This window comes from Carassius carassius, chromosome 1, assembly GCF_963082965.1.
Source record: "Carassius carassius chromosome 1, fCarCar2.1, whole genome shotgun sequence".
In the NCBI taxonomy this organism is placed as follows: domain Eukaryota; kingdom Metazoa; phylum Chordata; class Actinopteri; order Cypriniformes; family Cyprinidae; genus Carassius; species Carassius carassius.
Window position 1 is genome coordinate 37,873,785 of NC_081755.1, and position 14,307 is coordinate 37,888,091.

The 14,307-nt window shown below is 38.8% G+C and overlaps 1 protein-coding gene across 4 annotated transcripts in view; it reads right to left on the reverse strand.

The window, feature by feature from the left end:
• Positions 1-1,673: 1,673 nt before the first annotated feature.
• The window catches only part of smurf1 (SMAD specific E3 ubiquitin protein ligase 1), a 45,736-nt gene continuing 33,102 nt past the window's right edge, over positions 1,674-14,307 (reverse strand). For 2 of the 4 annotated variants that reach the window (XM_059558636.1, XM_059558618.1), the window contains 5 exons: positions 6,263-6,400; positions 5,788-5,908; positions 5,179-5,380; positions 4,627-4,702; positions 1,674-3,951 (listed from right to left, as the gene is read on the reverse strand). In XM_059558636.1, the coding sequence (XP_059414619.1) occupies positions 3,852-3,951; positions 4,627-4,702; positions 5,179-5,380; positions 5,788-5,908; positions 6,263-6,400 (637 nt within the window). In that variant the 3' untranslated portion in view covers positions 1,674-3,851. Of the gene's footprint in view, positions 3,952-4,626; positions 4,712-5,178; positions 5,381-5,787; positions 5,909-6,262; positions 6,401-14,307 lie in introns of all 4 variants that reach the window. The other 2 variants (XM_059558609.1, XM_059558627.1) reach the window with 1 other exon arrangement.

The following is a 14,307-nucleotide window of genomic DNA, read 5'->3' on the forward strand; positions in this document are numbered from 1 at the left end:
TTACAGATAGATAAGCAAATCATTTCGCTAAAACTGCAGGAAATCATCTGGATGAACACCTTCTTCTAGGAGCATCCCAGTTTTCTGGCTTGAGTTTTAACTCCCAGGTTAAGGTCACGGGACTTTATAATGTCTCTTCATAAAGTCTTATTACTGTTGCAGAATTGTGGCACCAGTCGACTTGGCACCGCTCTCCTGTCTGGTAACTTTTCTCCATGAATATCATTTTCAAAATGCTTTCAGGAAACCAGGCAGGGAAGACCTCCAAGGACATTGCAGGTTCTTTTTTTGCCTGGATTCACAGCTTAAGTCATCAACTCGATTTTCCAGACATTTTAATGGCGGAAAAGACACAGTAAATGTTAGATGAGACAGTGTTGCATTTCTAATTAACTTTTACTTCAGGGTCGTTGGACAATTAAGAAAACATATCTGAAAGTAATTATAAGCAGTTATTATTATGATTATTACAAGGCAATTATATTTTACATTTTGTTTTCCTTTCTGATAAAATATTGCTCCATTTTTTATGTAATGTCAACACATTTAGCATTTTGACACTGCTGGACACAATAAATCTTTATAAAAAGGCTATAAATTGAAAATGCCCACATGGGGCCAATTGCTTCGACTCTGTTTATAAAGGCAACAATCTGAATGTAATTATAAGCCAGTCCTGCAAACGGCTTGGACACAAGGCACTGCTTGTGCTCACAGTTGCCAAAGCACATCATGTCCTGAGTCACCTGCTCCTTCATTATTTTTGTGGGCAAATAAAACAAAAGCGTGCATAATTATGAAGCGCAGCTGGTTTATTTTACTTAAAGGAGTAGTGCATCAGAAAATAAACATTTGTTGAAAATGGACTTACCCAGAGTTCTTAAAAAAAACAAAAAAACATTTACCATTCCGTCACTTACTCAGCAGTGAATGGGTGCCGTCAGAATGAGAGTCTAAACAGCTGATAAAGACGTAATAATAATAATCAGTCTCAATACTCCAGTAAATCAGTCAACGTCTTGTGAAGTGAAAAGCTTCATGTTTGTAAAATCCATCAAGATGTTTTTAACTTCAAATCATTGCTTCTGGCTAAAAAACGCGTCTCCCATCCTAAATATTGCTTTCTCCAGTGAAAAGTTTTGATGTGAGAGGATGGAGTGGTTAAAATGTCTTAATAGCTGCATTTCTTAACACGCAGCTTTTGGAGTAGTTTTATATATTTCTATATTATTATATCTCTACGTATCATGAGAAAAGATGCATCTGCTGAGCTGTGGAAGTCATATGATAAGGGTTACTTGCAGGTCATATACTTACACAAATTTTGATTTTTGATACCTGGAATCAAGACTTCTTTAACAAGAGAGAAACAGCACAGGTGTTAATTGATTTAGTGTGGATTATTGTGATGTTTTTATCAGCTGTTTGGACTCTCATTCTGACGGCACCCATTCACTGCAGAGGATCCACCTGATGAGCAAGTGATGTAATGCTACATTTCCTCTAAATCTGTTCCCATGAAGAAACAAACTCATCTACATCTTCGATGAACTGATGGGGAATAAGTGTACATTTTTGGGTGCTCGGTTCCTTTAACATTCCTTAAATAAAAATGTTCAATATATATGCAAACAAAGACAAAAAAAAAAAAAAAAAAAAAAGGCAAGGAGAAATAGATTTCAATTTAGTTTCTTTAATATAATCTTATTTACACTGAATATCTATCAGAAATGTTTAGTACATAGTAAGTTACATTACTCTTGCATCGAATAAACAATGACACTCAGGACCTAATAATTGTACAATGTGATGATACCGGTCACATTACTTGGAAAAGGTTTTTCTTTAGAGAAATGGGAAAACAACTGTAACTTCAGGCAAAGTCCATACTCATCTTCAAGCTCACTAGCCATCCCCACAATTACACAACATTAAACGTCACCTCTTTTGTCTTTTATAAAAGGTTAAAAATGGTTCACCACTCTAGGCATTCACCGTCTTTTGGAAAAACATAATTTTTGCACACTCACCAAAGACAAATTCTGACCGATCCGATACACATTAAGTGAGGAAAGAGACATTTTAAGACAGAACCAAGAATATGAAGGTGATGGTTTTTATTGCATATATCACAAATATGAACATGACCACCGGGGCCCAGCCTACATCACTTGCTAACTCCATCCAGGTCAAAGGTCGGGGGAACCCGTCCTCTTAACTTCCTGAAGAATCAGCAGCAGGTTTAAATACTTTGATTCATACATAAAATAAGAGAGATTAGTGTACAGCTTTCACAAGAACTTGGCCTTCTCTGAAAACTATGGAATAATGATAATAGCAGCAATACTTAAAAGGACATTACATGGTAATAAATAACTGGTTAAAAAAAAAAAAAAAAAAAAAAAAAGAAAAAAAAAAAGAGCGAAAGAGACAAAAGTGGTTGAAGGAACACTGAGGTTGGCTCATCCTTTACATTTAGAAAGAATAATCTGGTGCCATGCACGTCAAGCACTACATAATGAAATCCAAGACACCCCCCTGCTGTTTCACCTCACCAAAACCTGGAGCAAACCCCTCTCCATCAGAGTCTGCAGATGTACCGCCACACAGCCAGACGGGGGATTGTACACGTGCCAGCCAAAGTGCTGAACGTTACTTGAAGCAGTGGTTTGAATGAAGGAGACACGTGAATAACAGTCTAGAGTTCAGTTTCATGGTGCGTTACGTTGAAACTGTTAATGCCAAGCTACCATATGATAATGGTTAGATTCATTAAAGAGAATAATGGGGTCCATCAAAATTTAGGACAAAAAGAGCTTCTTCAAAACACTCAACATCTGTTTTCTTGGCAAAACTATGTTTAGGAGTCCAGTTTAGGCGTGTTAGTGGATCTGAAAATGTTTTTCCGAGAAGGTGATTTGCTTCAAAATCTGCATATTAAAACACCATTCATTAAACATTATCTTTAAAAATAGGTCTTTTGTTGACAATGCAGGAATGCTCACTGGATAAAAAAAATGTCATAAAAAAAAACAACAACAATTTTATGTGATGAAAATACTGGCTCGCTCCGGAAACTCGCTCGGGCTTTGGGTCGTTCTCTAGACTGCACATGATCGTTGTGCTTCAGTTGAGGAACATTAACACACAAGGGCTGTGAGATTCACACTTCCCACAAGAAGACTAAGACTCGCTGTTAAGCAAAAAAAACAAAACAAATAAAAACATTACATTAATACATTTCAAGCAATGGAGTTAATTTCTACGATGAGAACGCTGATGAGTACAGGAAATGGATACCATTGAAATGCCATCCTATAGTACTGAACAGGACACAAAGGAAATAAAGTCAAGTAAGAGACGATACCGAGCATGACAACGCAGACCACCCTTGTCCTTCAAGATGCCTTTGCTGTAGGTAAACGGGTGTGTTAAAATACTCCCCCCAGACCAAAAGGTCAGCTCTATTGATGTAGACCACAGGCTCAGCGAGGCTCTACTGCAGCACACACTCACTCGTGTTACAGTCAGACGCTATCAGCCCACCGCTTCAGTGACAAAGACGATACCAACTGGATTTTGGAGGAACAAAAGAAACGTTGATCAGATTTCTCTGTAACTTATTGTGGTAATGTGAAACAATTCCCGAATCCCGTTGTGAGGAATCATTAGTCTTTGAGAGTTTTGCCCTTGGGTGGTCGCTCCCCTCCGTTGAAGCTTCCAGCTGATGCTGAAGTCTGTCAGGAGACACCAGTCCGTCTGTGCTGGAGAAGGGGAGGGGGGTGATAAGGATGACTGGGGCTGTTTGGTGGGTTTGCTGCCATTGATGGTTGGCTGGACAGGGCACTCGCTCACTCCACTGCAAAGCCACACGTCTCCTCCACGGCCGTCAGGAGCTTCTCATAGAGCTTCTCGTATGACTCGTAAGGCGGGATGTCGATCCGGTTGAAGCTGAAGGAATATGAGAGAAGTCAGATCAGTGTTTCAGACTTCATTCCATCTTTAATGAGCCCTGTCGCACATTCGTATGGTTTAATATTTATAACATGACTTTAATTTCAGTAACGCACCGAATAGTGCCACATAACCATTTTTCCACCACGCCAATTCTCTGTGAACTGTAGAGAGTTTTTTGTTTTTCCACAACTGTGCCTTTAAGAAACACTCATTTCCATCAGATTTTTTTTGCAGCTTAATTAGTTAGATTAGAGGGTCACAGTTAGGGCTCTGTTTTTTTTTTTATTGTAAAAAAATCTCTTAAGCTCACCAAGGTTGCATTTATTTGATCAAAGATACTGTAAAATAGTAATATTGTGAAATATTATTATATATAAATATTATGACTATTTTCCATTGTAGTATATTTAAAAATATGATTTATTCCTGTGGCGGTAAAGCTTAATTTTCAGCATCATTACTCCAGTCTTCAGAGTCACACGATCCTGCAGAAGTCATTCTGATATGCTGATTTGCTGCTCAAGAAACAGTTGAAACAGTCTTTTGTTTCAAAAGATCAAGGAAAGTTTGATTCCTCATAACAAGACAACAGTAGAGTATATTACATTACTTAAAAAAAAAAAAAAAAAACTTAGGCTTTTAGTATCTTCAATTAAGACCAAATCTTACCATGTGTGGGCTTTGGGCAGGTTGTCTGTGTTGGCATCAATTAAATGAATAGTGAAGAGTCTTGGTCCTGCAGAACCTGTAGAACCTTACAAAGATACATTCTAGTTATCACTGTTCTCCAAATCATCACACTCAACAGACGTGAGCATGACACAACATGAAATCACATTCACAACTCATTTAGCTTTCATACTGTTAACAGTAAATCAGAATATTCAGCCAGATGTAATGCAGGGTTGAACTTGATATTTTTGTATGAACAGGGGACATGTTAAACATGTTAGGCTACTGCTTTATCAATTAAAATGGACAGAAAAAAAATTCATAATGCAATGTAAATGTTTTGCTTTAAAATAACATGCACTAATGAACTATGCATAACTTTAGGGACAATTGAAACATTCTGGTTTCATGTTGCCTTTAGGGAATTTCTCACTAGGATTAAGGCCAATACAAACTAAAAAGTGTCAGACTAGGAAGCTTAACATTGACAGACGCAATCTGTCATCTATAAGGTGTACTGAAAATGCACATGGCTTATCCATTAGCCACCTTGCAGTGCTTTGAAGCCTTGTAGAGGGACGCGTGTTGAGCCTGTGACGAACTGTAGCAATCTGCCTCTCCTCTCCTCGTCAAACGATTCGACCGCCTGCCAGAACCACTTCACTATGTTACTGTCAGCCACACAGTGCTTCAGCCGTGTATTAGCCTTCCAGTCGTTCAGATCGATCTTGCCCAAACCTCCGATGATCAGCTACAATGCAGAGAGAAACTAAAATTATTTTTGACCTCTTCACCACATTTGACTGAGAAAGTTTTAAGAGATACACTACTCCTCCAGTTCTGGGGGTCAGTAAAAAAAAAAAAACACTGCACAATTGAATGCATTCTTGCTAAAATGTATTTTAAAAAGTACAGTAAAACCATTTATAATGTTCATTTAAAGATTTCCCCATTTCTAATAGCTTCTATAAGAGCAATAAATGTATGTTTTAATAATGCCTCTGATTTCAGCTGAAAAAAAAAAAAAATCAAACATTTGGTTGAAATGTCATATTTAGTGTTATGACTCTCCTATTCATTATATAACACAAATGTTCTGTCCCCCCCCCCCTTTGAGACTAGTCTATCCATTCAGTGTGTCTGAAATATCTGAATTACCTCAAGTTCCTTGTTGTCAAAAGGCTTGAGCAGATGCTGTGGTATGAGTTCGTTGAAGCCCTTCTGCAGGGCGAGGAATTGGGCCTCAATGCCTCGCATGAATCTCCAGTTGACATACAGCCTAACGGAGACACAATCAATCATTAGAGAGCAGCAGTGGAACATGGAGAACACTAAGAGGCATCTGCACCCCACAGTCCTCCATTAACAACCTCTGATTCATTTCTGTTTGGCAATGACTCGCACACAATAAAGACAATAAAAATGGACATTCCACTAATATTGTTCAATGCTAGCTTATATATCCAGGGTTCACTCGATCAAATTGACAGTGGAAAAAGCAGTGAGGCTCCTAAAACCTCTGCCAAGCCCAACTATCCATGTGCCTGCTGCCCTCTGCTGGATGACTTTCTCTGAGAGCGTGAACATGGATTTGCCGTGTCTGGTCAGCCCACTCGTGTGCACCTCTGCATACCTCACATATTCTTTCTTGTTCTCCTCTGTGACCGGGATGTTCTTGCCATTTGGTTTCAGCTCATGTTGGAGGAATTTGCCAAAAGCATTATGTTCTACACAGAAGGTGTGGTCCAAAACAGATGCGATGTCATTCTCTCTAAAAACGACAAAAGACAAATATAGCAAAGTTATTTATATTGTTGCTTACATTCAACAGGCTACCCATTAACAACAAATAAATATGAAGCTGTCTGCCATCAATGAACTCAAAATACATCTGGACTTTTCACTTTGTTTTTTTTGTTGTAAATTTTTGGTTGTAATTTCCCAATATTTACAATGGTATATTTATTATATTCTTATATATGTATATATATATATATATATATATATATATATATATATAGGATTGCAAAACCTTATTTAAAATCTATATATAAAAAAATATATATATAAAAATACAAATATATATTACATTTACATTAGCATACATTAATACATACATAAAAATAATTCCTATTAGTGCTGGGCAATGTTGTAGACAATCATGCAATCAATTGCATTATGCACAAAATTCAAAAATGAATTCAAAAGTAGTTTATTGCGCACTTATCATTTAAAAGTACTGCAATATGAACAAAAGTGCAATAACATTTTGTTTGCAAACACTTTAAACAAAAGGTATTTTCTTACCACAGTATTCGTTTTACATAGCCTAGGTAGTAGCTAAAATATTTAAATCTCAACTTAAACGTGAATGTAGTGTTGTCAAAAGACCCGGTACTTCGGTACCAAGTGGGTACTAAAAAAATGAAAATGTCACTGTACCAGGTCAACCCGGTTCTTGACCCAGACAGCGCTATGATTTCCACTAGCAGAAAACGCAGATGGAATCTCAAAATCCAGTCATGAAAATTAAACTTACATTTTAATATGGACAGTCATGGAATTTGTCAAAGTTAGCATAAATTAATCAAATCAAATCTCCATATGGACCAGTATCTGTAAATGTTAAGCCGCAAAAGTTGGTTGAAATCCTGCATGTTCTGCACGTCTCTGTGTGAATTAATGAATGGCAGAGACGTGCGGGTTTGTTTACTACATAGACTGAAGTGCGTGGCGTGATCGGTCGTCTCAATGAGGACATAAATACATAAACAACATCACCAGAACTGTTCTGAGTCACTTCACAAGCATTTTACCGTTTCGTTTGAGTAAAACCAGTGTCAATTTAAAGGGATTCACGGCAACCCGTCAAAATAAAAGTTAGTTTTTACATAAAGGCATTGTGCTAGAAATATTACTATTATTTAGTAGAATGTATGTGATACTGCTACTACTGTTGAAAAAAATTATTAAAACATTATTTTTTAAAGAAATAAATCACACAATACTTCTTCCATGTTTTAATTTTAATAGCAAATCCCCTTTATTTACCAAAAAATTAAATGTGTTTAAAATTAATTAAAAAGACATAAAATTTGGGTGAAACTTGTTTACTGTTTTTCATAATTATATTACCTAAATTAAAATTAAATTAAATATTATGCATTTAGCAGACGCTTTTATCCAAAGCGAACTACAGTGCATTCAGGCTATCAATTGTTACCTATCATGTATTCCCTTGTATTACTTGTAGGAAAACTTTAAACACAATTGTAAATAAGTATAAAGAATGACATTGGCTTTATATTTAGTGATAAAAAGTGTTTTTCTTTTTAAAATTATATATTTTTTTGTTTTGCTTTGGTACCATGTATTTTCACTGGTATCGGTACCGAATACTGAAATTTTGGTACCGTGACAACACTACATGAATGTAATCAAATTATATATAAAACCAAAGTTATTTGTCACTTTGTCGTGGAATTTTTTTTTTATTTCAAAAGGTCTACATCCATACAGTCATTCAGGGTTGGCTGTAGATCGCAACAGAGGAAACACCCAAACTCAACATTTAAATTCAAAATTTAAGGTGCCTAAATAATTTTCTAAGTAGCCAGGACGTCTAAGAAACTAAACTAACATCTCGGTCTCACACTTGTCTTGCACACACATACAAATCAAACAGATTACCTGTTATCTCTCAGCTCATCGAAGACTCAAGCTTAATGAAGCACTCAGAGCCAGTCTAAAGAAAAGTCTTTAGTTCAGTGAAGCAAATGAAAATGAAAAGAAAAGAACATTTCCTCCACATACTACCAGGGCATTAATGTTTTTATAGAAAATATTTTATAGTTTGTTACAGAAAAACAATTTATGCTCAGACCTGCACTATCGTGGGACCCAAACAACAGAGTACGGTGCAGGATAACACTTGATGGGAAAGTGCAGGTGGGTAGAGACTCGTTTCTGCGGGATGCGGGAGAATAAGGGTGTACTAATCACTTCCTGTTGCTGCCGTGTGTTTTGAGTTGAAGCTCCGTCAAGTTAATCCTTTATTGTCTATTCTTCGATCTTAAAATCTATTTCATTCACCATCAGGCTGTGTAGAAGCAGATTTGCGATCTGGTGTAGAAGCAGGCCCAGCTGAGAGACCGGAGAGCCGCACTGGAAACAACCTGGGCTGACGCTCACAAATCCAGGCTAAGTATACAGCATCCTGCTAACACTCCAACCACCTGTACTCCGTGTGTTTCTCTACACAGGCCCTGTGCACCCAGGATGCAATCTTCCCAGGTCTCCTTTGCTCCGGCACCGTGACAACACACACCCTGGGTGCACCAGCAACATAGGACACGAGCCAAGCCCCAGGCGAAGACCTATCCCCCTCCGCCGCCTCCGGTCTTAAATATCTCCACCCCGAACTGCTTTGCTCGACGGAGACAGAGACACTAAAGAGGGACTTCAGGAGCCCTTAGTAGGGCTGTAGCTATCGAATATTTTAGTAATCGAGTATTGTACCAAAAATTCCATCGATTAATCGAGTAATCGGATAAAATGTGTTTTTGCTTAATTAAAGTGCAATATTAATTATGCAAGAGAAAATAAGACTCCTGGGTCTCTTAAAATCTCAAATCAAAACACTGCTGACTCCTTGCAGTATGCGATTTCAGACGCAGCGCTTGTGTCTCCTTCTGCTTTGTGGGTGACGTAAACACGTTGTGTCACATTAAAAAAAATAATTGCGAAAGAACCTGACGTGAGTGTAATGATATCAACCTTCATATTCATCCGGAAGAAGGAGGCGGGAACCGGCGGACAATCAAAAACATTTTAATAACAAAATAAACACAAAACATAAAATAAAAAACCACAACACAACTAAAAGCCCAGGCCTGGTCCTCTCTCGTCCTTCACTGTCGTCGCTCCAGTTTTATATCCTTCCATCTCCTCCATGGGCCTCGAGACCGGTGGGACGAACAGGTGTAGTTCATCTCCAATCACTCCCCCGGCCTCGCTCCCATGTCCCTCGGCCCCGCCCCACTCGTCACATACCCCCATCGCCCCTCGCAGGCCGGGGGGTACTCCCGAGACTGCGCTCTACTCCCCCCCCCCCCTCCCTCCGGGGGGCCGCTCCCGGGGACCTGCGGGAACCTGGGGGTAGGACAGGCGAGGCGAGAGAAAAGGAGATGGAAGGAGGAGCGACAGAGACGAGAGAGGGGAGAGAGGAAAAAAAAAAAAAATTCCGGTTCCCAGACGCACCGCTGCTCGGCCCTCCACCAGCTGGGTGATCTCCTCCGCGGTGCCTGGCGGTGGCACTGGACGGCCCTCGGCGGACGGCACGACACTCCTCCGCCGCCCGGTGGACGGCGACGGCTCCTCCGGTTTTGGGCAGCCGGCAGGAGTCCCCCGTTCCCTGCTCCTCCCCGTTCCGGCGGATGGCAGCAGGCTCCGGCCACCTGGCGAACGGCGCCGACTCCTCCGCTCCCTCACGGACGGCAGCCGTCTCTCCACATCGTGGGCGGCCGGTAGCGAGCTCGCCCGTCCCCGGCAACTCGCTCCAGCCCACCGCCTCGAGCGTCCATGGCGGCACACTCCTCGCCAGCTCGTTGGCACCGCGGATTCACCACAGCGGCGAGGGATCTTCAGCAGCGCGTCCCTCCTTCTCCCGGGCTTCGGCACCACTGTAACGATATCAACCTTCATATTCATCCGGAAGAAGGAGGCGGGAACCGGCGGACAATCAAAAACATTTTAATAACAAAATAAACACAAAAACAGCGCCCCAGCCCCTCACGGACGACTGGTGCGCGCAAATAAAACCCAAAACACAACTAAAAGCCCAGGCCTGGTCCTCTCTCGTCCTTCACTGTCGTCGCTCCAGTTTTATATCCTTCCATCTCCTCCATGGGCCTCGAGACCGGTGGGACGAACAGGTGTAGTTCATCTCCAATCACTCCCCCGGCCTCGCTCCCATGTCCCTCGGCCCTGCCCCACTCGTCACAGTGAGATTTAAAATAAATTAAAAGAGGCTTCAAGGCAGAGGAATTTGCCTCGATCATTTGTTGTAATCGAGTTACTCGAGGAATCGTTTCAGCCCTAGACTTTAGTTCTACCCACTTAAATGATAGAAGTACTTGTGTTGTCCAATCTATAAAGACTGTGTCTGTTCACTGAATAGTGAGGTCAAAATATAAATTTACTGCAGAATCTAGAAAAAAACTGATCGTGATTAAAAAAAATAAATAAATGAACAAAAACATTTTTAAAGCTTGGCCTCCTAAACATTAGATAACTCACACCCAAAGCAGTTGTTGTAAATAAAATGATCACAGAAAATAGTTTTGATGTACTCTGCTTAACTGAAACCTGGCTCAAACCAAATGATTATATTAGTCTTAATGAGTCCAGTCCACCAAACTACTGTTATAAGCATGAGCCCCGTCAGACTGGTCGTGGGGGAGGTGTTGCAACAATACACAGTGATATTATCAATGTTACCCAGAAAACAGGATATGTGACCCAGGACCACAAAACCAGTCTTAAGTGTCAATTTTTGGAAATTGAGATTTATACATCATCTGAAAGCTGAATAAGTAAGCTTTCCATTGATGTATAGTTTATTAGGATCTGACAATATTTGGCCGAGATATACAATCTGAGAGTGCAAAAAAAATAAAAATACTGAGAAAATCGGCTTTAAAGTTGTCCAAATGAATTCTTAGCAATGAATATTACTAATCAAAAATTAAGTTTTGATATACCGTATTTTTCGGACTATAAGTCGCACCTAAGTATAAGTCGCATCAGTCCAAAAATACGTCATGACGAGGAAAAAAGCATATAAGTCGCACTGGACTATAAGTCGCATTTATTTAGACCCAAGAACCAAGAGAAAACATTACCGTTCCCAGCTGCCAGAGGGCGCTCTGTTTTCAGTAGTAGGCTACAGGAGCACTGAGCAGCATAGAGAGCCCTCTCGCAGCTGTAGACGGTAATGTTTTCTCTTGGTTCATTTCAAATTAATTTTGATAAATAAGTCGCACCTGACTATAAGTCGCAGTACCATGCAAACTATCAAAAAAAGTGCGACTTATAGTCTGGAAAATATTGTATTTACAGTAGGAAATTTACAAAATATCTTCATGGAACATGATCTTTACTTAATATCCTAATGTATTTTTGGCTACTGCTACAAAATATACCCCAGTGACTTAAGACTTAAGTTTTGTTGTCCAGGGTCACATATAAGGTTTAACTCATTCAAAATAATTCTACTTAATGTTACACTGTCAGATATGCAAAAGCAATCTCTCCTATCTCTTGCTCTGGCTACTGTGTATAGACCGCCAGGGCCATATAAAGATTTCCTAAAAGAATTTGCAGATTTCCTCTCAGACCTATTGGTTAATGTTCATAAAGAGCTAACTGTCGGAGACTTCATGTTGATAATATAAATAATGCGTTTACAGACTTGATAAACTCTTTTGGAGTCAAGCAAAACATATCCAGTTTTAAATCACACACTAGATTTAATTATATCACATGGTCAAACTATATCAATTGATCTCAATGATATAGATATAGATATAGTACCTCAAAGTGTTGATGTTACTGACAGTTACCTTGTATCATGCATGCTGCGTATCACTGTTATTAACTATGTAGCTCTGCGTTATCGTTCGGGTACAACTATTGTTCCAGCTTCCAAACACAGATAGCTCTCTGTACCCATAAATACACATGAACTAGACAAAATGACTAGCAACATGGGCACTATCTTCTCTAATACATTAGAACAGGGGTCATCAACTATATTTGTCAAAGGGCCAGAATTTTTCTCTGCAGACACTGTAAGGGCCAGATACTAGTAATATAAAATACAATTCGAATTGTATCCTAATATGTTATTATTTGATATACTAATTCTAATTCCAAATTTATGTTATTTTTTTTACATATTACCTGTACTGCAGCAAGCTACCAGGGGGCGATAGCGATATTTTAGGCTTCATATTTGTGAGGCTGTCAAGCTGTCCATCCCTGTCACATGGAGGTCATAGTTTATGGAGAACACTAGAAGAAAGTCCTTCTGAATATATTTAAATTAAAAAATGGTTTTAATGAAGAATGGACTGATAAGTACGTATTCATAGTGCCTACTGTTAGAAATGCTTCAGGCTACCTGTGTGCCTCATTTGTTTTTTTTCTCGTTAGATTTAAAAATAAATAAATATGGAACGGACCCGAATATTCGTTCGGTGGGTTGGTATTCGATTTGAAAATTTGACATTCGAATATTATTATTATTTTATTTTATTCTTTTGCACATCTGGGATCCCCCGCGAAACGGTTCTCATTCTCCCTTAAATAAGGCCGGTGACACACTGGCTGTGTGAGCGTCTCAGCTGCGTGGCGTGTCCGTTTTTTATTTCGGCTCCCATTTAACAGGTTGGAGTTTGCACACTGTTTTTTCTTTATTTCAATTTCGCTTTTTCTTTATTTCAATTTCGCTTTTTCTTTATTTAAATTTAGTTTTTTCTTTAATTTAAATTTAGTTTTTTCTCATTTAAATTTTGTTTTTTCTTTAATTTAAATTTAGTTTTTCTTTAATTTAAATTTGGTTTTTTCTTTAATTTAAATTTCGTTTTTTCTTTAATTTAAATTTTGTTTTTTCTTAATTTAAATTTCTTTTTTTCTTTATTTAAATTTCCTTTTTCTTTGTTTAAATCTACCCTTACTGTGCCAATTTGTTAGTCAGAAAAATATAAGACTACCTTAAAAGTACTGCTTAATTTAATAGACCTGTTTGTGTGCATTTTATATCACTAGTGCAGTGTCCGTTCTTGGAGCATAAGCCCTGCCTGCGTGAGGTGCGCCGCTTCCTGCTCGCGCTGTTCTGATTGTAGTTTACTAAAAGTTAATTAATTCTGAATCTATATTGCACCAAATGCGACACTGCACTCCCTTGTGAAGCCGACTGGATGAACGGTTCTCGAAATAAAAAAAATGCAAACAGACATACAGACACAGATTCCTGCCTTTATTAGAGAGAAAAATATGTTAATTACTACCGAAGATTCGAAGCTCAAAAAATGGTATTCGGACCAACCCTAAACCTTTTCCTCTTACAAGCCTATTCCTGAATTCAGTATTATTCTGGTGGCTGAATGGAAATCTCTGGCGGGCCGGATTTGGCCCGCGGGCCGCCAGTTGACGTAGCATGCATTAGAAGCTATTGCCCCCATTAAATTAAAAAAAAGAATGGTTAGATGAAAACGTACTGCAACATGGTACAACAGCAATATCCATTCACTCAAGAAAGAAACTCGTAATATTGAACGCAAATGGTGAAAATCTTGGAAGTTTTTAGAATCGCATGGAAAAACAGTATTGTCCAGCTACAGACAGGCTCTAAAAAGTGCCAGGGCAGAGCATATCCACAAACTCATAGAAAATAACCAAAGGTTTTTATTTAGCACAGTGGCTAGATTAACAAATAATCAGACGTCACCCAAACTAAATATTCCCTCACAGTTTAGTAGTGATGACTATGAATTTCTTCACTGATAAAATAGATAACATTAGAAATACCAAAACACATGTAGAATCGACAGCGTTTTGTTATAAAGCTTCATTCATTGCACTCAAAGAAAAACAACTTTAGGACAGGAAGAGCTA